This window comes from Rhinolophus ferrumequinum, chromosome 25 (assembly GCF_004115265.2).
Source record: "Rhinolophus ferrumequinum isolate MPI-CBG mRhiFer1 chromosome 25, mRhiFer1_v1.p, whole genome shotgun sequence".
Taxonomy (NCBI): Eukaryota; Metazoa; Chordata; class Mammalia; order Chiroptera; family Rhinolophidae; genus Rhinolophus; species Rhinolophus ferrumequinum.
In genome coordinates, this window is record NC_046308.1 from 4,775,380 (window position 1) to 4,799,453 (window position 24,074).

The following is a 24,074-nucleotide window of genomic DNA, read 5'->3' on the forward strand; positions in this document are numbered from 1 at the left end:
AAGCCCCCAGTACGCCCTAAGACACCTCCCTGCCCGGGTACCCCAACTGCCCAGCCCACTAGGCCGCATGCGCCCGCCCGCGCGGTGATGACGTCACGCCCCAGGGCTGGCGTCACGTGCCCCCCCGCAGGGGGGCGGGCCTTGAAGGCGGTGCTTCCGGTCTGCGGAGCCTGGCGGCCAGAGCGGCGGCGGCGGCGGAGACGGGGAGATGGCGGGCTCCGGGAGCGAAGCTCGGTTCGCCGGGCTGTCGCTGGTGCAGCTCAACGAGCTGCTGGAGGACGAGGGGCAGCTGACGGAGATGGTGCAGAAGATGGAGGAGGTGAGCCGCGCGGGGCTCGCGGCGGCGGCGGGGCCTCGAGGGGGGCGCGCGGGGCCGGGGCCGGCGGCCAGCTGGAGGTGCCTCAAGTTGGGGTGAGGGGGCTGGGACGGGAAATGGGAGGGCTGGAGACGGGGTCGGGGATGAGGGGACCGAGACTGGGTCTGAGCGGGGGGAGAAAAGCGTCCTTGGAAGATGCTTCGGGGGGCTGACTGTGTCCTGAGACGAGGTTTGGGGGGCCGAGGACCCGAGGCTGAGAATGAAGCGGAGATTAGAGAGCCTGAGCTGGGCATTTGGGGACGGAGAAAGCTGTGGCTGAATCTGGTGGGGCGAGGATGGAATTGGGGGACTGAGATTGGGTTAGAGAGGGGACTGTAGTCGAGGATTAAGGGTGACAAAGCGAACTGAGGGGGCCGAGGGTTAGGTCTGGGCAGAGAGTGGGGGGCTTGAGTGGGAAGGTTGAGGGGTACAGGGGAACTGAGGCAGTTGTTGGGGGTCTGAGAATAGGTTTCGAGGGGCTGAGTGGACTAGCTGGATGTGAGTTTTAGGAGAGGATTTTGAGGCTTCCAAGACAGGCTTGGGGGGCTGAGTGTCTGTAGCTGAGTCCGGGAGGTAGTCCTGAGGTGTGCTTTAGGTCTGGGCAGGGGTCTCCGAGGCTGGGAGGCACGAAGCTGACTTAACTAGTATCCGTGTATCTGAGGGATCCCGAGTGTCAGAGGGGTCCTCCCCGGTCGGACTTCAGTGGGAAGTGACCTTAACAGTTATTCCAGGGGGCACCTCTCGCTGATCTTGTGGGTGTGCCTAAGGGTGGTACCAGGATCCCTTTCTCCGTAAGAGTAGCCCTTCCGTGGAAGAAGGGAATGTGGGAATTCTAGTACAGTGGCTTTGCCCCACTGTGTCCCACACCCCTGGGGGACAAGGAGAGTTCCTGGAGCTGTTTTTTGGGAGAAGATACACTGAGGTTTGGAGGTTGACAGCCAACAACCCCCCCACTTTGATAGTAGAGGGCCTGCCCCCTTTCTGGAAGCCGAGTGCCCGCCCCTGTCAGGTTACCTCCCTTCCTCCTGGCGTGGTTTGCTCTCGGGGTAACTAGCTTCATCCGTGTGCTTTTGTGGTGTGCTTCCTTTTCTTCCTCTGCCAACCTTCTGAACTTTCTCTGGAAGTCCCATCCTATGGGTCTGGGTCTTCTCCAGGCAGATGGACCCAGGCTCATCCCAGCCCTTCCGGCCCATCTACCACTCCTGCTCCTTTGTCTCTGAAGTCTGAGCCTTCCCACGCCTCTGGCTGAGCGTCTCACCCAGAAGCCTGTGTGGGGGCTTTTGGCTTTCTTTCGGAGGAGGGATTATTCATCACTGAGCCAGCCCCCTTAAAATGGGGCTTGTCTGGAGGTTGCACATTCAAAATCACTGGAAAACTCTCAACAGATCATTGTCCCGAGCTACAGAGAGGCCACTGTAGTGAGATGGTATCAGTCTTTCCATTAATACACCCCTTGTATTCACTGGCTTGTAACTTGGCACATATAACGCGGCTCCGAGATGCAATTTACCCCATTTATGGTCTCCATGTGGCACTTTCTATTTTAGAGAATAATAAGTGACAAAATCCATCTTTCTGGACTGAATGAGAGTTTCGTGTCTCCAAAGAAAGAAAACCTTTGCTTAGTTTCTCTGCTTTTTTGGTTGCCAGGAAACCTTTTGTTGATTGCCAGCAGGCATCTTTCTGGTGTAATAATAAAATGATAGGTATATTTTTCTAATGTGTAACACTGCAAGTTATCTTACTATATATGACTACCCTGTTTCAGTAACAACAGAGTACTGTAGTTGTATTGGTGGAACATTAATAGAAAGAAACTGCCTTTTAGTGGAGGGAAGATTGTAGCAAGAGACAAGTAATTCTGCTGATGGAGGCTATGAGGATATCTTCATTTGTTTCCTCTATCTAGGAAACTGGAGGTTATTATATAAAGGGCAAGGCAAATTAATCTAGCAGGACTTTTTTTTTTTTTAGTAAAGGTGACCTTCATACCAGAGTCCTCTATACAAATACTGAGGGCTGACTGACTTCACTTGATTAGACCACATAGTTCACGTTAATAACTCAGCAGTAGTTTGTTCTTTAGGGTGTAGTGCTTTTAAGTAAAACAAGGAGACTGAATGTGAAGACCAGAATACCTTAGCCAGGCAGCTCACCCAGCCACGGTCACACTCCACAAATCCTGTTGCCCTGGTCATGTGCAGTGTGCTTCTGAAGGAAAGAGTATAATGTGACAACTGAAATTTTGGCTATGATAGTTTCACTCAGCTGTTATTGTTGTGCGTTGGTTTACCTTGGGGTGGTTGTAAAACGCAGCAGAAGAAAATACTTTGTGAACTGTCCACTCTTGACCAAAAGGAACATTTAGGATGCGGTGTTAAAGTAACATTCAGGCTTTGGAATCGTACGCTCAGGGCTGAACTTGGCCACTCCCAGCTGTGTGATCCCAGGCAAGTCACTTCACCTCTCTGAGCGTCTGCTGGGGAAGGATAATGTGATTATATTTATTTCATGGAGTCGATGTGTCGCTTATGTGAGATGGTGGTGCCTTAACACAGCACGTACTCAGTGCTCAATAGACTAAGTGCAAATACTAATCATTTGTCGTGCTCTCTTTTTAGAAAGATGACTGATAGTCGTTAATACTAGATCATCCTGCCAAGTGAACGGGGTCTTATTTCAAGAACTTTAAGTGAATTGTTACTGGCCATTAGCCTAAGAAACATTTTACCTTTTTATGATCAAAATGATTATGTGTCTCAATAGGTCTAGGATGAGACGGTAAATGGAACAGGCCTTTTACAGCATAGAATCTCTTAACCTGAACCAGAGGCTTTTTTCTTTTAAATTGGCAAAGGGAAGTGTTTTAAATTGCAGAGCAAGGCTTCTTCTAGCCTGAGGGGATATTTTGTGGCGACTGGAAAGCGTGGCTGCGTTTTGAAGGCATTCACTGTTAGGTTTAAATACAGCCTACATTATGCTTCACTTAGATTGTTTCAGTTGTGGTGTGTGAGCTTTAGTGCCGCAGGAGAGCAACAGACGTTCCCGTTGTCAGTGCCCCGCCCGCCCCCCCCATCCAGTTGGCCGTTCCCTAAATGTCGTGTATTCCTAATGATCTATGCTCTTTCGTATTGCCAGGGGCTGACGTTTCAGATGCACACATTGTTATTTTTATTTAAAGTTATTTTTACTTGGCAGTAGAATGTGCCATTCTCTCTCCTTCCACGTTAACCCCCTTGGACTTGGAGGGCACTCCCTTAAAAGGAACTGTCGCTTTAGGCAGATTAGGCAGCGAAACCGGCCCTCTCTCAGGTCACTTCTCCCAGTGGGCTTTCTGAGGAAGTGCTGACTGATCGGCACTAACTAAGGATTCAAATTTAGGGTCCCTGTTCCTGCGGGCAAGTGAAAATGCCCACAGGCAAAACCGCTGAGGGTCTGAGAAACGGATTGTGTTGTGGAAAGTAAAGAGTCTGGTCTGGAAGGAGCTGTTTCCCTAAGGCGTGTTCTAGTGGGAGGTGTGTGAGGCCGCCAGGCTACTGCATGAATCATACTGGCTCATTGAAATGAACCGACCTCGTTAAACCCGGGACTGGAACGCTGGCGGGACTGGTTTTTAGAAGCTAAGGTTTAAACTCTTGGAGTGTGTGCTACTGGAGTTTGTTCCTGTTCCCGTGGTGCGATCATTATTGTATAGAGAGGCTTCAGCTTCTATGTTTAAATCTTCTCTTCCATGGATCTATTATTACTTTAACTCTTGAGTGAAAAATAACTGTGCCCGGGATATTTTCTGGAATTCGATTTTATCCGATTTTTATCTTTTTTTAAAGGAGGCATCAAGAGAGTTGTGTGACCTTATTTCAGTGATTTAAACTCTCGGTGCTTCAGTTCCTCCACTGTAAAAGGAGGATAGTAACCATGCCTGCCTTTTAGGGTTCTTGTGGGGCTCAGTGGAACAGCAGGTGAAGACGGGACGAGGCATAGAGGAAGCTTTCAGTAGAGGCTGGCTCCCGTTCTTTAATAAGACATTTCCAGAATTGTCAGATTGGTTTAGATGAAGTCTGATCCCTTATTTAATTGCTCTCTACCTATGTGTATTGATTAAAAGCGCTGTGGGAGTGGCAGAGCGCAGAGCTGGCCTTTGATACTAGCAGATTGACCTTTGGCAAGTATTCAGTCTTTCCAGTGGCAGTTTTCTCATTGAAAATAAAGAGGATAATAACAGTAACGCACATCAAAGGGTTGTTGGGTGACTTCCATGAGATAAGTGTGCTCCACATGGTACCATGACACAGTGAACTTTCAGTAATTGTTATTAACTATTATTGCTAAAAGTAAAAGGCGTGCTATTTTTGCTGCCATTTCAAGAGTCTGTTTCAGTTCTATAGCCACGCAGCACTTACTGTGTGCAAGGTATCGTCAAGGAAAGCACCATGAATCATGCATAATCCCTATGTTATAATTTGGGAAGAAACCAGGTACACAAACATCTGCACTGCAAGAGGTGGCGGTTTCTGTTGAGAAGATGAAAGAAGTTATAGGGGTGGGTGGTGGTGCGACAATGTGAGCGTACTTACTTAGTGCCACAGACGTGTACCCTTAAGATGGTCAGTTTTATGTTATGTGTGTTTTACTACAATTTTTTAAAAAGAGAGAAGAAGCAAAAGGCCTCGTGTGAATTGTATATGACGCTGCAGGTCAGATGAAGAGAAGCTGTCTGGCTAGATTAGGTTCCTGCTGCGAGAGACGGACATTGATAGGTGGATAAGATTTAAGAAAATAAATCGTCAGATACAATAGTACCTGAGGAGTGTCTAGACTAATCTAAGGAGCATCCGTGTACCTGCCACCCAGCTGAGGAAGTGAACCCTGTGAAAAGCCCTCTTCTGGCTCCGCCCTGAGCATAATCCCCCACCTCCCAGGATTAGGCATTTCTCTAAGTAGGATTTCCACAGACAAAAGTGGGGGATCAGGAAGAAGGGATGGCATGAGCACGGGCACAGAGCAGGAAAGCACGGGACAGGTTTTATGGCTGGTGAGTTACCATCTACTGTGATGAGATTTGCTTATGAGCAGGGAAATGACGGGAAATGGGGCTGGCGGGGGCAGAGTGCCAAGGTGTGAGCTCGGTGGCAGTGAGTTCCCGTGACTTTGGAGCAGAGGAACAATATGAACTGAGAGGCACTTTAGGAAGATGAATTTGGCAGCAGTGTATGGGCTGGATTGGCGTGGGAAGATTCCGGAAGACAAGGCTGAAGTGGAAACAGAAGTGCAGGGAAGGAGAAACCAGGATTTGAGCGAGGGGCCTGGGAGAGGAGACGTAGGCCAGCCGCTGGACTCCCTCCACGCTTCGTGCCCCTGTGGAACTGCCCCTCCCCTGCCCGCGGGAGGGACCTGACAGCGTGGCCTCCCAGGGCTCTCCCCACTCCTCGGTCACTGACACACGGTCCCTTAGCCTCTTTGTATGCGTCTTCTGTGGCACTTGACACCCATTTTGTAAGTCATTTACTTCCCCGTGTGCCTGCCTAGCCTGGGACATGTTTGTCTGTGTCCTCGCACCTAGCACGATGCCTGGCACACAGGAAGTGCCCAGGTAGTGCTGCTAAGTTTGTGGAGATAACTGGGCTTCAAGCGGGAGTAAGAGAGGGGGGCGGAGAGGGGTCCTCGAGACCGGGAGCCTGAGTGAGGGCCAAGCGGGCGGCTGCGCGGCGCCGTCGGCAGGCGGTTGGACGTGTGCTTCTGGAGCTGAGGCCAGCAGGCTGCTGAGATACAGATTTGGGGCCAACTCCCTCCAAGTGCTTGTTGAAATCAAGGCGATACAAAAGTTCGAAAGGCCGGTGGGAGTAACTAGTCCATTGGGAGAAGCAAAGAGGTGCCATCAAGGAAGAGGGAGAAACGAGTCCGCTGACTTTATGTTACAGACAGGTCGACTTCCTGTTCCTGGTGCTTGTGCTTTATCAGACTGGTCAAAAGAGGAACCTAGAAGCCACCGAACTGGAACCTCAGCCGTCACGTGCAGAATGGGTGTGCTCTTGAGCTAGGCCAGCTTTGCCGTTTCCGTGGCCTTTTATCGCTGTACTTGTGGCAGAATGTTGCTGTGGGGGTTGTGGCAGGTCCAGGTGTGGCCTGTGTGTGGCCGCTGTGCTCGGGTGTGATGCCGACGCTCAGACGTGCTGACTTCGGAGCCCTGGTGGGTTGGTTTCCTTCCTCGGCTCTGTGGGCGCTGCAGATTCCATCATCATTCAGGACACTCTTACCCCGTGGTACAAAGACAGAAAAGATCTTTGGAGAATTCCTGCAGAGGGAAGAGTGAAAATCGAGAGGTGGCTGCCGCTTGCTCGTCATCAGGTTACAGGGAGGTCTGTCAAGGGACAGCTTTTAAAGCATTTCTCATGGAATCACGAGAAATGTTGTTCGGTACTGTGCCAGAGCGTTTATGTGAAAAGCAGGTATTGGACCAGTTTATGTTATTACAAACATGTCATAGAGTCCATGTTTCCCTCAAATCAAATCCTCTGTTACCGCCAAGGTTAGCGGATGGCACCGTGAGGTTATGGCCATGTCTGTGGCCAGTGCACGGATGGCAGCGGGACAGAGCCGGGCGAAGGACTATTTGCCAGCAGGCAGCAGCTTTCATTAATGTGAACACAGCTTGTTCACTTCCTCAGCCTTTATGCGGCACCTTGGGGACGTGAAACCGCTAAGCCACATAGTTTTTATCTTGTTGGATTGCGTAGGTATACACAACATGGTACATGTGAAACAGTGCAGATGCGTGTACACCCCCGCGGGAAGGAGACCCAACCAGCCTTTGTGGGCTGAGGGAGATCACAGGGAAGGAGTGTTTCCTGGTGACTCATGAGCTGTGATTCAAAGGGTGAGTTAACCAGGTAAGGAGGGAGAAGGGCTTCTGGCAGGGGGTAGGCAGCAGGGAGAGTGTGCACAGCCCGGGCTGGGGGGACCAGGGCAGGGCATGGTGGGGACGAGGCCGGAGAGGCGGGCAGAGACCAGGTGGCCTCGCGCCTGCCAGAGCAGGAGCTTGGGTTTGGCCCCTCTAGTCAGAGGGAACCATTGGAGGGTTCTAAGCTAGGGAGTGCTGCGGTCACACTTGCAATGTATATGGATGATTCAGGCAGCCAGCAGGAGGATGGGTGTGAGGGGCAGAAGACCGGAAAGCAGGCGGATCAGTCAGAAGGCGAAACAACGCCTGGGGAGAGGACCCTAGGCAGCCAGGCGATGGCGGGGAGGGCTCGTGCTGGGCTCACTGCACAGCCTGTCGAGTGTTGCTTTGTACACAGTTCAAATAACAACACACTCGGTCATGTGGTTTGTCAGATTCTTAAAAGGTGTAGGGAAAACTGGTAGAACCAATAGTATCATCAAGAAATAAATGATAGAGAGGAGGCAAAAGTTATAAAAAGCTGCACACACACAAAATGTAAGGTCAGTTATTAAGCATTGAGGTTAAATAGGATTTGGGGACTGGGTTGCTAGGAAACTGGACACAACTTAACCTTCCGGCATCTCAGTTTCCTCGTCTTTGAAACGGGAGTATGATGATCCCCTCCTTACGGGTTGTTACAAGGATTCAGTGAGATAATGTGTGTAAAGTGTTGGACGCGGCGCGTGGCAGTATGTGCCAGCACATGGACGCGGGGACAGTCGGTAAAGTGGTGGCACCATTGGATTTAGGGTCGTGTTTCCTTAGAGCAGGGCGTCCAAACCTTTTTCACCGTGTTTCACCAAGGGCCACATGCGGTAAAACACACACACAGCCGGGCCCCTCACTCGAGGTGAAGTACCTACTGCCTCACCGGGTTTATTGAAGTAAACTAAACATATTTTTGGAATTTGCTGCGGGCCAATTCACAGTGGATTGGGGACCGCAGTCGGCCCGCGGGCCGCAGTCTGGACCCCCCGCCTTAGGCCTTCGTTCTGTGGAGATGAACGGTGATTACATACATTAAAAGGACTGCATGGGAAATGAGTTTTGGAAACCAGTGGTTCACTAAGAGGGGTTTTGTTTGTTTTGCTCTGTTTGGTTCTTCCTGCTAGGGTGTATGTGAAAGCTCCAGAGGGCCACGGCTGGCAGTATTTCCCAAACTTCCTGGGACTGGGTTCCCTGGGGCATATTTTGGCAAATGCTGATTCGGGGATAAACAGATACATCTGCGTCCATAGCCCTTGAGTGTGGGTTCACACAGTGATAACGACAGCTGTGTCTCCCAAAGGCTGTCTTACTTTCACGTACTCTAAGAAGGCAGGGAAGTATATAGTATTTTTTATTTGTGATCCCAACTGATCAAACCTTTAAAACTAACATTTTTTACATGTTTCTTATAGAAAAAAATTTAAATACAGAAAACTGTAAAGAAAAAGTATAATCACAGGTAATACCACCTCCCAGAGATAAAGACTGTTAACAGACATTTCATACGTTTCCTTTCTGTGTCTTTCCCTGCCAGATCATATTGTATGTACAATTTTCTGTTTGTTTTGTGTTATGCTTTGGGCATCTTACCAAATTATAAGAATATGTATGGGCACTTTTGTATCAGAATATTCTTAGAGGACATTTTTAATGGCCACATGGTATTTCATTGTGTGGATATGTCATAATTTATGTGACCATTCCCTTATTATTGGATACTTGCGGGCTTTTTTTGCCATCATAAATTATATTGCAGTTAACATTTTGAACATAAATCTGTTAAAATAGCAATATTTAATGTTTCTTGAAACTGGGAAAGATTTAAGAATCTAGGCAGTTCTTTAGTTAGAACATATAATTCCTTACATCAGATAAAATTGCATTAAGTTTTTTTGTTACGAAATTTAAGTAGAATAATTTAGAGTAGCTGATTCTCCTTTGATTAGTCCCCTTCTTTAGCCACAGACTTAAAAAAAATCCAACCCCCATCATATTAAAATAGCATTTTCTCATACTGAATAGATGAATCATTTCAGTCATGTGAGAGTAAATTTTTTCTAGTAAACTGAATTCTGGAGTCAGGTGTTGGAAAGTTCGTGTTATGATATCTTTTCAGTGTAAAAGCAAAATTGTCAGGAGATGTGTAGTCTTAAAGATAAATCCAGGATCCATCTGGGTAGGCGTTTTCTTCTTTGCACCTGTGTAAAGACTATGCAGAACATTCTCATGCAGGCATTTCTTGTAAATTGTGGTTAAAAGGCAGTATAGAAGAGGAAAGAACCCTAAGTTCTTATTAACAAATGAGTGCTTTGGTGGTTGGTTCTGGCTAGAAACTGCTAAGAACAGCAGAGTTTAGAAAGTCTGTTTTCTGTTAGGCTGTTTTTGGTGGGGGCAGGACGGAGGGATCCGGATTTTAAAATTACAGTAGAATCTATTAATTGACCTCCCTCCATTTAACTCCAGTGGACCAGGAATTGGTGCCGCCATTCCTTCATCACGTGTAGCGGTTGATGTGTGTCATTCCCCTTGCACCCACCCCCACACCATGGTTAGGTGGGAGGCGTTTCTGCCCCCACTGGGCAGTCGCATCCCTACCCAGAGTCAAATGTGTTTGCTCTCACACCTGCTCGTTCTGGTTTTATTTGTTACAATAATGAAATGATTTCGTTAAATACTGTGGCGACTGATAAACCAGGAGTGAGAAGTGTAAGCTGAGTGCTTTGGGAAGGGTTAACATAAGGTGATTCGCTGGAAAAACAGCTTGCTGGTGAATGAGACTGGGGGAAACGGGAGAATCCTGCGTGTCCAGTGTCTTTAAGCTCTCCACACAAAAAGACGTGGTCTGGGCGAAAAGGACTTTGGGAACGCAAGCTACTAGTGGACCTTTTCTCTAAGAAAAGACCTTTGCCTTAAATGAAAACGTGGGCCGATGTGTGTCTTTAACGTGCTGTGGGTATTGAGTGATTTACTGCGTTAACCAAACTGCTCGGTTCACCAGCAGCCAGCTGGCTCTGAGGCTAGGGAGTGAGGCCTTCTGGGGCGCCCCCTGCTCACCTGCTGAGCCTGGGGTTCTGGCCAACTCGGGTGGGGCCCCGTGTGAGGAGCCCCTTGCTTTCAGGAGGTGAGGGACAAAGACCGTTCCCATTGCGATCAGTTAGGGTGTCCCATCCCCTGTCCTCCTCACCCCTTCTCTCTCCACCCAGAGTCCCCAGGTCTTAGAAGGCAAGTAACATCTGTAAAGTAATGTGACATTCTAATATCAGAACCGACAGACCTATTACATTTCTTTATCATTGTCAGCATTATCCACATAAGTCCAGGAAGGACGGAGAGCTTGGGTTGGTTTCTCTGAATATTAGGAAATAAGTCTTCTAGGGAAAAAAGAACAAGACACCTTGGTATGTTGTGCCTGCCAGAACTAGAAACTTCAAATCGTGTGTCCCCGAGTCCACTTAATTCTTCTCCGGGACAAGTCCGTTTACTTTCAAGCCTGGCCTTCCGTATCTCTGTGGCCAGCTGCCCTGAGAGGGAATAACATACTAATTTAAGATGCAGCCAGCTCCACGTGGTGGAAGGGTTCAGGCTGCACCCCACTGCCTGCTACTTTCTTAGCGCCACCAGTTCATCTCATCAAGAGGGATTTTGATGTCTGCAATCAAAAACAGCAATTCTTATTACTCCCATGTTCTGCTTGTTGAGTGGGTTGTTTTGGTGGAAGGTTTGATAAGCAGCTGGTAAATTTCCCTTCACGAGTAGGCTGTAGCCTTGGAGATGGTTTCACACAGCCCACGAGACTGGTGTATTTTAGAGCAGTTTCATAATGTTCACAGTGCTTTCTATGTATTTTTGTACATTCAGATCTTTAATTTTGTTAACATGTTAAACAGTTCATCTCTGCAACCGTTAATTTTTTTCATTAAAACTCAAGGAACATTTGTATTGAATTAAGCCTCATTCGGTTTATTTGCAGCACAGCTCGGGGTATCGGAGGCTTGGGTTACAGCAGGCTCTTCCTGAGAGCCTGCATTCAGTCGGACGATTGTGGTGACATGAGTTGGTCACTGAGGAAGTCTTTCTGCTGAATGGAAGATGAATTTGGCCTTTCTAATAACCCTACCCTTTAATATTAAAGACCATACTCAAATGGCATGTACTTTAGTGAAATTTATCCTAAAAGTAATTGGTGAGCTAGGTCAAGTGTAGTACAGTGAACGGAGATGAGATTAACTTGGCTTAAATGCATGCCAGCCTTTTAATCACCTAATCCATAAGCCTGCTGTATCTAAAGTCTTAATGCAACCTGAACTTTTCTGCAAAAGCTAAGGTTTCTTTCATTCTTCATCTACGTATTATAAACAACTTTCAATTTAATTTTATCAGAAGAGGAAAATATCAAATCAAAACAAATTTCCTACCAAAAGGAACTGGCATTTTTTCGAGAAGGGCTGGCCCTGGTCGGTCATGTAGTGGTGGTGCTGGGGTACCTTGTTTCACCAGAGAGCAGGGGAGCTGTCAAATCCTGGGGTGTGTCTGCTTCAGACCGAGCTGATGTGTCTCCCATGGGCCGTGGACATGTTGACATCAGTAAGATCCGTGACTGCAACTGATTGAAACATAAAAAATAAAAATCCGTCACTTAATAATGATACCTCTGGAAAAACTTATTGATCAGTTTGGAGGTTGCTTGATTATTAAGTCAGTTCTCTAAGATATGGTTTAGAAGAGGCGGAATCAAACACTGATCCTGCTTCTCCTACATAGACTATTTTATTTCAGATTCTCAAGTAGATGAGGCAAAAGACTCATTACAGAAGAAGGCAAGCCCACACATACACGTGCAGAAGATGAGATTAAAGAATGACTTATTAATTTTAGGAAGTGTAATTATGCCATTGCAGTTAGGATTGTAGTTTTTACCCATTAAAGAGGCCTATTACAGTTTTTGAAGGGTGAAGTGATATGGTGCCTGAGATTTGCTTTAAAATACTTCAAACAAAAAAAGTTGTGGCGAGCATAGACAAGGGGAGATTGGGAAGTGCCCCTACTGGTTGACCTTGGGCAAGGGCACACAGGGACTGGTTCTACTTCTCGCTCTCCTTCTGTTTTGAGCTTGAAAATATCCTCAATGAAAAGATACAAATAGAAATGAAATTCAGATGATTGTTGGACCTTGAAAAGAGAGGAAAATGGTAGCAGACTAGTTCCTGTGTAGTTGACAGCAGCTTATAGTAGCTTTTGTGGCGTAGCTTATGGCATCAGTCATGTAGAAAACATACTTAATGACAGAAAACCCCAACACTTTATATCGTAGCTCTGGGGTCCCTTCTGGGCACTCGTGGCTTTGGTGGTCCCTTAAACCTCCCTAAGATTGTATTTCCTTTGTCCTGAGTAAAATGGGGACAAGTTTGTCTCACCTTCACTGAGGGGATTAAATGGAGATAACTGTGCCGGAAGAGAAGGTGGCATGGTGGCTAGTGTGCAGTAAGTGCTCAGTAAGTGTTAGCAAATCCTGGACAAGGGGTTTATGTGAAGGCCTGGGCAAGAGTGGAGCTTGCACATCACCACCAGTCACTTTTCTTACCGAAATCTTGCAATTCACGTTTTGATTATTTATTTATTTATTTTTTTGGTCTTTCCTTTCTCTCTGGAGTCTCATGTGAGGAGCAAATGCTGTCTGCGCTTGGGCACCCCGCCTGCAGAACAGCGTGAATGGCGCCCCCTAAACGTGGGCGCCGTGCAGCTCCCAGGGCCTGTCTGCAGGACAGTCACGAGGACAGACTGTTGTGGGCATTGGCCCCACGGAGCCTGGCACGTAGAGGTGCTTCATAAGGATTTCATGAATGAATGAATGACAGTATTCCACGAGTGGATGGATGGACGGACGGACGAATGACCCCCTGTGCCGAGCATGTTGTGGCTGTTACACTTGTGAGCCAGGTACTGACACGTGTGGGTGGTCTTTAAAGAGACGTGTGAATGACAGTGGCTTCAAGGCCATCGTAGCCGTAGCACCGCTCTCGTATGCTGATGCGCTTTCCACGGGGAGAGGCGTCGTGTGGAGCCGAGTCACCTCAGGGGGTGTGTTTCTCAAACAGCTGGTTGTTTGTAACAAGAAGCGTTAAACTTGGATGTTACTGTTTAAAAATCTACGATAAACTTTTTAAAAAGCTCCTTCAGAACGGATTAGCAAGCCGTTAACGACTGGCAGGGGCCTGAGGCCCCAGCGAGCCCCGTTCCCGCAGACTCAGCTGCGCGCGTGTTCGGTGATGTGCCTGAGCTGGCCTGGGCACGGCTGGGCCCTGGGCGTCGCCAGTGAATAAGACACAGGAAGCGCTAGGGAGGAGCTCACACGTCATCTTATGTCACTGGCAGGGAAAACTATTCCAGTGACGTCAGTCAGGCATCTGGCAGCACCGGGCCCTCAGCTTGGGGGACGTGAGAAGCGTAGGGTAAAGGTGTTCTTTACAAGGACATGGTGGGTGCAGACCCCCGGGGCTGGTGCAGCGCTGGCCGCAGTTGTGTACTTCTCACCTCTGGCCCGAGAGACGGGCCAGGGCTGCTTTGGATGGGGGTCTGGCCACGTACAGGGGCCGTCATAGGAGGGGGCCCCACAGAACCCCTCCTCATTTCATTCTCCCAGCCTCAGTCTCATCGCTGAATCCAGCTAGAACCAGAAGGCAAGTGGCCCGTTGAAGTGGCAGATGTGGTTCAGCCACATGGCCGCTGGGGCACAGATGGAAACAGGTGGAAGGTTCCAGCACTGTGTTAGCCTCCTGCCATAACGAATGACCAGACTTGGTGGCGTAAAACAAGAGAAATGTATTCTCTTACGCTTCTGGAGAGCAGGGGCCCGAAGTCACAGGTCCGTGCTCCCTCTGGAGGTCCCAGGGGAGACTGTTCCTGCCTCTCTCGCAGCTTCTCCTGGCTGCCAGCTTCCTGGGCTTGTGGCCACATCCCTCCATTGCCTGCCTCCATCTTCACAAGGCCTTCTGTGTGTCTCTTAAGAGGACACTTGTCACTGTGGTGAGGGACATTCAGATAATCTAGGAAGATCTCCTCATCTCTCGTCCCTTAACTTAATTAGATCTGCAAAGACCCTTTTTCCAAATTAGGAGACTGTGGACCATTCTTGCTGCTACGAGCACCCGTCACTCCCAGGAGAGTTAAAACGCCATCGTTCCACAGTGCTAAGGAATTTGCTCTGCGTCTGTTTACTTTGTCTTCGGTGGACGAGCTGCCCTCTGTGAGGCGAGGCCGGGGACAGCTTTCTTGTCCACTTCTGTCTCCACTGTCTGCTCCGCTCAGAGCCAGCACGTGGGATGCCTCAGAAAACCCTCAGGAACGAGAGCAGCACATGGGCTACACCACAAATAGAGTAACACCAGAGGTGTGCTCTGTGCACACTACACCCCGTCGCGTGGAACACGTAAAATGGGGGGTTGTGGGGTGTGTGAGTTACACCTCAAGAGAGCCGCCCAACCATGGCGTGAGCGAGCGCTGTAGCTTTGTGTGGGGCCGCGGGGGAGGTGGGGGTAGGGGGGGCAGGGTGTACCTGGGTCTGTATCTTAAGGACCGCGTCCTGCATTCCGAGTACTTACTGGATTTTGAGTGTTTAAAGGATTTCCAGCACTATCAAGATTTCCCGTTTATTTGTTGAAATTCATGAACACAATTCAATAATGTCATTTACTTTACTGTGATAAGGGTTATATTACAGTGTAAAGGGGGAGTAAGGGACCGCTCTTTTTTCCATAGAAAGGTTTAGCTTGGAAACGTGGGCAGATTTGCCGGCCAGTGTTTAGGAAGGAGCAGGTCTAATTACAGGAGAAGGAGCCAGAGCAGCCAGCTCGAGTCAGCATTGCATGTTGTAGAAGGATCTGGTTTGGAAAACCCCCGCTTCCGAGCCACCACTGGCCGGTGTGCACAGGCAGCGTCCCGTCCAGTCCCCAAGTGTCTTTCTTTCATTTGTAACCCTTGGGTGTGTTGCTCGGAGGGGAGTTTACACCTGTTTTCCTTTTTTACCCACTTTATTTTCTCCCACACTCCCCCAACCCAAATAAGGAAATAAGGAACGACAGGTGCATTTGAGGAAGAACGTGCATTCTATGAGAACGTCATATATTGACGTGAGCACCCCGAGAGATAAAGGGAGCCTCACATTTCTGTCTGGACAAGTGTATATAAAATACCTTGTTTCCTTTTTTAAAACAAAGGCAGCTTATTTCCCTAGCGCCTCTATTTTCTATTTCAGGTATGTTGGCTCTGGCCCATGGCTCTTAAAATACGGTGGCCTCTCAGATTCACTGGACAGATTTGTCGCAGGCGTCGAGCTGGAGTTGGTCTGAGAGGAGGTGGAGAGTCGGGCTGTGTCGCCCAGAGTGGCTGCCCCTTGGGCCTGGCCGGGTGCGGGGTGCCTGTTGCCATGGAGGCCCCAGTTCTGTCCCTCCAGCTCACCTTCGCGGTGCAAATGACAGAAGAAGCCTGGCTGTTTCCTCCCCATTTTCCTCAGCCTGAAGGCGAAGGATATTGAGAGGAAAGTCTCGTTGGTATCCAATGCAGCATCAGAGGTGTGCCCTGGGCAGGCGGGGTGTTGGAAGCGCTTTATTAGATGCTTAAGAAAAGAAGCTCTGCCCCCCTCCACCCGTGTGTCCTCGGTCCTCTCTGCCATTGTCCCTGGCCATTGTCCCCCCCAGCCACCGTTGTCCCCTCTGCCATTGTCCCCACCGCCACTGTTGTCCACCTGGAGAGTGCTGTTGGGTGTGCCCTGGGTGGCCACTTAGAATCTGCTGCTGTTTTGAATGTAAAAATGTCTGAACACCCAAAGGATAGAAACACTTGGAGCTCACCGTCGTCGGCTGGCGCCTCCCTTGGCCTCTTGCTGGCCGGCGACTTCGCCCCTGCTGGATGCATCCCGTGCAGACGAGCTAAATGTCTTTCCATTACAGCCTGTGCTTCCTGTGTTACCCTCTCGTAGGACTTTCTAACCTGTAGGAGAAGTGATTTTGACCCCACTTAGCCCCTGTGAGAGCAAGATCTGTTTGTAGATGTATTTTACGGTGAATTTGCGGCGGTGTTTCTGAGCTGCACAGGGGGTCCCCTGGGCAGCGCGGGGAAGCCTCCGTACCTGGACCCGTCCGGCATCTGGCTGAGGTGGGGCCGGTCTGGGCCCTGGGAATTGAACAGGTGATCCTGCTGTACAGTGACACTTAGCAGGCTGGCCCTGCGCCTGTCATTGGGTGCCGGCGCCTTCCCAGTGGTCACCTCGGGAGACCTGTGCTGAGCTGCTGCCTTCGCTTAAGACTTTTGGGGAAACCTGGCTTTGGGCCTTACCCTTGGATCCAGCGTGAGACACCCGCTTCCCCCAACTCAGTCTCAAAGGACTTTATTAAGGGAGCCCGTGTGTTGGGGAAAGGATTTGGAGCATTAATTGTTTGGCATACACAGCTCTCTTTCCCTCCACATTTTGTTACCCACCGTATTTGCCAGACCTGGCCTTTTTGGGGGTAGGGAGGGTCTCCTGCATTCAGCAGATCTTCCTGAGTAGCTGGCATGTGCTGGGTGCTGGCCTGCCAGAGATGACAGGAGAGTCATACGTTGTTTGTACGCCAGTCAGGCAGACAGTGTGTCAGAAAACAAAGTGAATACTCACCGATTGCGATGAGTGGCAGGAAAGAAATGGGGGCCATGACAGGGTGGCTGTCAGCTTAGCTGGGACGGTCAGGGAGCCCTGGAAGACGAGGCATTAAGCTGGGACCCGACAATGAGAAGGAGCCAGAGGCCTGTGCAGGGAACAGCTCGGTTTGTGAGCAGAACCTCCGGGCGTGGGGTGAGTGGGCACCGGCTTACCTGGGCCTGAGCTCAGGACCTGTTTCTGCTGACTCGGAGTTCACCTGAGGATAGAGTGCTCCCGTCCTCTCAATTCTCGGCCTCCGTGAGCACCTGGCAGGTAAGTTACTCAGTCAATGTTTGTTGAACAAAGATCGATGGAGTCCAAGCAGTGGGCCCAGGGGCAGGGGCCTGGCCCAGCTGGCCTTGGTCGCCACCCCTGCTCGTCCATCACATGACAACGCTGGGAGGGAAAAAGCTCAGCGGCAGAGTGTTTGTTTAAAATGAAACTAGACATTTTGAGATAGTTGTTGATTCCCATGCATTGTGAGAAGGAATAGAGAAACTGGGCACCCTTCACCTGGTTCCCCAGGGGTAACGTCCTGCAGAATTGTAGTCCACGCTCCAAACAGGGAACAGGGGACACCTGTCACCAGGAGCAGCCTGCCTGTTGCCCCCTTGGGCCACCTCCCTCCACCACCCGCTAACCCATCTCCATTTCTGTAACTGTCACTTCCAAAACATTGTGTACATGGGGTCAGAGAGTGCGTGACCCTTCGCGTTGGCTTTTCCCTGGAGCTTCATCCATTTTGCCGCGTGTGGCAGCGGTGTGTCCCTTTTTATGGCTGAGGAACATTCCACGGGGTGGAGGCGGCACGCTTTGCTCACCTCCACCTGCAGGAGGACACCGGGTTTCGGGCTGTTGTTACACACGAGGTCGTCCGGAGCGTTGGCGGGCGGCTTTTGGTGTGAACGTCGTTTCATTTCTGTGGGATAAGTGCCCAGCAGTACAGTTTCTGGGTCTTGTAGCAGTTGCATATTTCGTTTTAAAAGAAATGGCCAAGCTGTGTTTCCAAAGCAGCTGTATAGAGTTCATTTTTGTTTGTACTTTGAAATGGTTTAGCAATCGAACAAAACACTCTTCTACAGGACCTGCGGATACAGCGTGCGTGGCGGGCCAGCTGCTGTGGGGGCTGGAGGGGAGAGCGCCCCTCTGAGGGCCCCCCAAGACCCTGCAGAGCCAGGAGCCCCGTTTACGAGGCCTCTCCAGCTCCCGATTCGAACATTTTACTGCTCTTATTTCCTGGAGTTCAGCTCGGGGCTTCATTGATCTAAGTTCTGGTTGAAGCCGAGTGTCCTCTTAGGGTCCTGGGCCCAGCTCACCTGTCTGTGGGGGAGACTGAGGTCTGCTGAGGAGACCTTCCACCCCCCCGGCCTGGTGTTGGGGCTCCTGCTGCAGGCCCTGCTCCAAGCGCCTCGTCTTGGTTCTCTTACTTCACTGAGTCCTGCATGCGTGTGAGTGCTCGTGCACGCATGTGCGTGCTCGTGCATGCGTGTGCCGGGAGCTGTGCACCAGCCTCCAGGGCCCAGCTGGCAGGGGAGGGGTGTGGCACAGCCAGGAATCCATCCTCTGACTATCAAGAGGAAGGAAGTAGCAGAGAAAATTGACTGGGTGTGGTGGTAGGAAATATGAAGGGGAGCACGAAATTACTGGCGTGGGGTTGAAGAAGAGACACTAAGAGAAACATGGGCAAGTAGTGGGGGGATCGTGTGCTGCTGAAGTTCAAATCCGAAAGCGAGGGTGCTGTGGGCAGTGAGTGAAAAGGGAACTGGAGCGCAGATGGGTCGGTGTGTTTGCTTTTTATTCAAATGTGCTGCTGGCCAAGTCTTACTAGGTGTCCCTTACCTTTTCTCAGACCCTCCATTCCCTGCCTCCGCGGAGGTCCCGGCGGATGGGCTTCTCTACTTCCCAAATGACCTGTCACCCCTGGGAACACAGAATGAAACCCCCGTGGGCAAATAAGCCCATCCCCCAAGCTTCGGGTCAGCCGCATGGATGGCCAGACGCCAGGTGGCCAGGAGCTGGGGGGCGGCGGTGGGCGTGGGAGAGAGGAACAGGCTCAGTGTGAATGGATTGCATCCCGCGGTCTCCCAGGCTTTTGTGTTTGATCTTGAAGCCTGACTGTTAAGCCTGAGTTGACATCATGCCAACTGGTCCTCCTCTGATATAGTGATTCTTGAACTTCCCCTTCAGAAGCTCGCTCTGAAAAAATGTAGCCCTGAATCTGTATAGTGTGTGCCCCTGGGAGCGCAGTGGCAGCAGTAAGGAATTCCAGTCACAGCGCAGCTACTGAAGCGAACGAGTCACAGGACAAAGTCCGCCTGCAAACTGGGTGCAGAGGAAGTGGCTTTGCTCTTTAAGAACGGGAAGCAGTGTCCGGACAAGAAATCGGGGGCCAGAGTCGGCTGGGAGCAGAGTCGGCTGGGGCCAGAGACGGGCGGCTCCCGGGGGCGGGGGCTCCTCTGCGGACTCGCCTGGGAATCACAGACTTGGGTTCTCATCCTCCTGTGTGTTCCTTGCAGACACAGAACGTTCAGCTCAACAAAGAAATGACGCTCGCCAGCAACCGGAGCCTGGCAGAAGGAAACCTTCTGTACCAGCCCCAGCTGGACGCTCTGAAAGCACGTCTGACCCAAAAATACCAGGAACTCCAGGTGCTCTTTGAAGCCTATCAGATAAAGAAGACCAAATTAGGTAACTGTTTTAGGGCCATCTTTCAAGAATAAAGAGTTGAGGGAAGAACACATTTTCAAGCTGTTGCGTCTCACGAAAGAAATATTCTTATGGAAAAATTACAGAGTAAGACAATGATTACTGCCATAAAGAAATGGTCCATGTAGAGAATTGTGTCACCAATTTAGAAAAGAGACCCAACCACTTTCTAAATAAAATTCCACCTTCTCCAAACAGTGTAGAAAAAAAAGGCAAATTTCTCCATCGTGATTTTCAACAAATGTTTCATCCTGTGCAGTTAGGCCCTCTGAGTTAAGGCTGAAAAGTATGCCTCCCTGGGACATTTTAACGTCACACTTTAATTTGCAGCCATTATGAAGAGGAGGAATTGTATACTGGGGAGTCCTAGGTGCTGTGGGTGGCTTTCAGGGAGACTTAGCTTCAGAGGTTAAAAGTCACCCCCTCCAGTGCAGTTCACGGGGCCATCTGATCCCGTCACCCCCTGTTGTCTCCGGAAGTTAGTGACAATGTACGCGAACACACCCCACCAGGGGGACTGCAAGTGAGAAGAGTGGCAGTGCCAAGTGCTGGTGGTGTGTAAGCCAGCAAAGCCGCCTTGGAAAGTTGTGTGGGGCACCTCCCTGAGTCTGCCCAGAAAGGGGCATTTGTGCCTATCCACAGACGAGCAGTGGCATGTGTCGGAGCTTTATTTGTGATAGCTAAACTTGAAAACAATCTGAATGGCCACTTTGGGGTGGTGGCTAAGTCATGGTGTTTACACAGTGGACTACGCAGCGGTGACAGACGTGAACCGCCGATTCGTACCACACTGACGACCTGAGCCACGGTGGTGCGTGACAGCAGCCAGCACAGATCACGTGCCGTGCGACGGCGGTGGGGGAGGCGGCGCAGGGGCTTGGGGAGCTGCAGGGCAGCTGGGGTTTGTACACAGGAAAACAGGGCCTGCCGTGCAGCTGTGCGTGCTCCGTAAGCTGTCCCCCGAAACAGAGGGAGGCAGGGTGACTGGCACACGTTCAGTAGCAAGCGGCCCTCAGGGGGGCAGCTGGGGACGCTGGCTGCTCTGGGCGAGCTGCAGCCCCAGTCCGCCCGGCACTTGGCGTGTGCGGTGGCTCCTCTCCTGGCTTTTAAGGCCTTCACTTGTGCCTTCCTGGAAAGTCAGCTCCCAGTAGGTGGGAGCCCTGCGCCTTTCTAGTTAAAACGCTCTTTCCTTGAAAGGGAAATGGGGGGAGTCTGGGGGAGCTTGTTGTCTTCAAGGGCTGGGGGCACTGGCTTCTGAGGCCTGTGCTGGAAGGCCGTCTCCTCACTGTCCTCCTGCTTCTTCCAGATAAACAGTCCAGCAGCGCCTCCTTGGAGACCCTGCTAGCCCTTCTTCAGGCAGAAGGAGCCAAGATCGAGGAAGACACCGAGGTAAGGCGAGCCAGGGCCCCAGGGCCCAGCCCCCACCCAGGGGTGAGCACCGCACCCCCAGGGCCAGGAAGGGGCACCTCCGGTGTGCCTCTGCACATGAGCCGGGTCTGGAAGCAGGGGCCTGGTCCTCGGGTCGGGTGCACGCTGCTCTGTGGATGGGCGCCGGGGCTGAGTTGCCATCTGCTCTGGGTCAGCTGGTGCAGCAGCGCCCGTGGGGCACGGCCAGCCGAGCACTCGAGGCCTGAGCCCCCGCAGGCGCTGAGGACGTCAGTCGGGGTCGGCAGTCGCAGCAGGTCGGGGCTGGCTGCAGGTGACCCAATTCGAGTACGCAGCCTAATGAATGGTCGGGCCTGGGGGGGGCCCTGCTGGCCCCCGTGTGTCAGGAAGCAGCCAGGGGCGGGAGGGAAAGTCGGGCTCCAGCCGGTGTAAGGAGAGGGGCGGACCTGGGCGCAGTTTCCCTCTTTAGGCCACCCAGGGGCCCCCGTCTTCTTGAGGGGCCCCCTTCACCCTAAGGCTGGCTCTCCCAGGCCTGCTGCCCATCCAGCTTGCCATTTGGGAGGGTGGGGCACCCAGGATCAGAGCACCTGTCTTCCTGGTCACTGTGGGCGGGGGCTCCCGCTGAGGCCAGCCAGGCTCTGCCGTGGGAGCCTGTGGCCGACAGATAAGGGACGGACGTGGGGCGAAGCTGGGTGGTGAAGGGAGCTTCCCTCCCCAACAGCTGACCTGTCCCTCCGACGGGTTCCTCCCGCTGCTTTCAGAACATGGCGGAGAAGTTTCTCGAGGGAGCGCTCCCACTGGATTCCTTCATCGACGTGTATCAGAGCCAGCGGACACTGGCCCACAGGCGAAGGGTGAAGATCGAGAAGCTCCAGGAGATGGTGCTGAAGGGGCAGGCGCTGCCGCAGGCTCCAGCCCCGCTGCCGCCCAGGGTGCCCGAGCCGGTGCCCGCCACCCCCCTGCCCTACGCCGCCCCGGAGGCCAGCGGGCCCCCCTCCGTCATGCCTCGGCGCATCCCGCCCCCGGTGCCTGCAGGACGCTTAGCCACGCCGTTTGCCGCCGCCATGGGCCCAGGACAGGCCTCTCCGTTCCCGGGACCACCGTGCCCCCCTCTGCCGCCCCGCATGGGCCTCTCTCCCCAGCAAGGATTCTCTGCGCAGTTTGTGTCACCGTACCCGCCAGCTCTCCCCCAGAGACCCCCGCCCCGGCTGCCTCACCAGCCCGGCTTCATTCTGCAGTGAGGGCCGGCCCGGGGGCATCTGATGTGAGCGGGGGCCGGTGGTGCGTGGAGTCGGGACCTGGCACCCCGGCCGGTGTGCGTGCTCCGTCCTCCGTGTGATCGCTGTCTTGTCGTTTTGGTGAACTCATGATTTCGGGGAAAGCCTCGCCCATTCCCATTTAGAATTACGGTCCTCCCGTCGCAGCTTTATTTAATAAGCATGGTTCATCATTTCTGCTTTATTTTCAAGACAGTTGTGTCCCAGCCTGCCGCCCGCCGCGCCCAGCCCTCGTAAGGGTCGGCCAGGTGGGCCCGCCCAGAAGGTGCTCACTGAGTCTGGGGGGCAGGTGGGTCGGCGCGGCCCCGCCCCTCCCCACACCTGGTCCTTCAGAGCCACACACAGGGTTTGCACTTGGCCCACTGCCACGTCCAGGGGCCTGAGGCGGCGGCCGTGAGCTGGACTTTGCACAGCAGCTGACGTCCCGCTCCTCCTCCCTCCAACCTCAGCTGGCCCCTGAGGGTTTCTACGAAGAAATAGCCCAATATTTTTATTATTACATGTGTAATTTTCCTGTTTTATATTGCGGAAGAAAACTTTTTTTGACATAAGACCATTCAGGGAAACTTTATAAAAATGCACATACTGTTTTGAGCAGATCGAAATGCAGATGACGGGATCGCAGTTCCCTTTCTTGCAAGTGATGCACAGTGCACGGTCCCCCTGCGACCTGTAGGGCCGTGTGTGCCTTAGCTTCACCTGGTGCCGGTGAGGGGCTGCCAAGGCCCCCGCGGGCCCCCAGACGGGGGGGTGGCCGTCACCAGCTCCTGCTGCTGCCCCAGCGCCCCACTTTCGGGGACTTGTTCCTGCCCTCTTGCGTTGAGGGTGGAAGGAGAGTCTATTAGCCAATATTGTCGGCTTCCTGGGCCTCGGGGCACGGGTGCCGGCCAGGGCCTCCAGCAGCCGTTCAGCTGGGTTTGGAGAGAGGGTGCCAACACACTACAAGGCTCTTCCTGCCCTCTGGGTTCTCTGCAGGTGCCATGAGTGCTCAAGTCTGCGGGGGGGGGGGGGGGGAAGGGTCACTACCCACCTATTAACAAAAGGCCCTCAACTCAATGTGGGACTCCTGCCTGTTGCCTAGGTGACCCAATCAGGCAGACCTCAAAGGGGTCTGTCCCAGCAGGCAATGGGCGAGGCCACCCACCTTTGTACACATTTCCATACAGTTCTGCTCCTGGACTTGAACTTTATTTACTGTGTCGTACCTGTTTTTAAAGAAAAGAAGGCTGTATAGGACGATTTACTGCCATGCCAACCAGGTGGACCTGCCGTGTCCTGTGAATCTTGACAGCGGTGCCACCCCAATACCTCTGCCAGCCACACGGGGCGCGGCCGAACGTGCGACCTCAGTGCCGACATGGTGACGGGGCTCCCAGGTGGCCTCACCATCTCTCCAGGGCCACGTCTGAGCTGTGGTTGTAAAGCTGTAGGACCCTTTTTAATAAATAGAGAATTAATAACAGTCCTGTCATTTATTTACCTGGGGGTGTTTGTGGTGTTTGGTTCCAGAATATCAGTGAAGCTGATAGGGAGTGTCTATCGAAGTTAAAAATAAAGCCACGCAAGATGGCTGAAGTGTCTGCCGTGTCCAGGGTCCTGGCACTAAGCAGAGCCTTTTAGCCTTTTCTTCTTTTTTAAAAAAATCAGGGCGTCTCATAAACCTCAGTAAAGGCAGAAAGAAGCACGTTCCTCGTGTGTCTTTGGGGTCGAAGCTTCCCTGTCGGCCTCAGTCCACAGGGTCTCACCTCT

At 51.8% G+C, this 24,074-nt stretch overlaps 1 protein-coding gene and 1 long non-coding RNA gene across 4 annotated transcripts; one reads left to right on the forward strand and one right to left on the reverse strand.

Annotated features, from left to right (window-relative positions):
- Positions 1 to 111: 111 nt before the first annotated feature.
- On the forward strand, positions 112 to 23,787 carry VPS37B (VPS37B subunit of ESCRT-I). Of its 3 annotated transcripts, none has more exons than XM_033097958.1 (5): positions 183 to 319; positions 7,090 to 7,242; positions 19,473 to 19,644; positions 20,969 to 21,051; positions 21,810 to 23,787. In XM_033097958.1, the coding sequence occupies exons 3-5, from the start codon at positions 19,500 to 19,502 to the stop codon at positions 22,287 to 22,289; spliced, it is 708 nt and encodes a 235-aa protein (XP_032953849.1). In that variant the 5' UTR covers positions 183 to 319; positions 7,090 to 7,242; positions 19,473 to 19,499; the 3' UTR covers positions 22,290 to 23,787. The 3 variants fall into 3 exon arrangements, with proteins under 3 accessions (XP_032953848.1, XP_032953849.1, XP_032953850.1); XM_033097959.1 differs by having other exon boundaries at positions 7,090 to 7,229; XM_033097957.1 differs by lacking the exon at positions 7,090 to 7,242 and having other exon boundaries at positions 112 to 319.
- Positions 14,886 to 19,465, reverse strand: LOC117017570 (uncharacterized). The gene is made up of 6 exons (XR_004422094.1): positions 17,778 to 19,465; positions 17,130 to 17,222; positions 16,933 to 17,010; positions 16,408 to 16,849; positions 16,130 to 16,268; positions 14,886 to 15,857 (listed from the first exon to the last, which is right to left on the reverse strand). It is a non-coding gene; the product is annotated as an uncharacterized LOC117017570 (long non-coding RNA).
- Positions 23,788 to 24,074: the final 287 nt, after the last annotated feature.

Bases quoted from the DNA above. Each gene is read 5' to 3' on its own strand.
- VPS37B (XM_033097957.1), top strand. From the start codon at position 209: ATGGCGGGCTCCGGGAGCGAAGCTCGGTTCGCCGGGCTGTCGCTGGTG. The intron at 320-19,472 runs GTGAGCCGCGCG...TGTTCCTTGCAG, and splicing joins TGGTGCAGAAGATGGAGGAG to ACACAGAACGTTCAGCTCAA. The intron at 19,645-20,968 runs GTAACTGTTTTA...TGCTTCTTCCAG, and splicing joins GATAAAGAAGACCAAATTAG to ATAAACAGTCCAGCAGCGCC.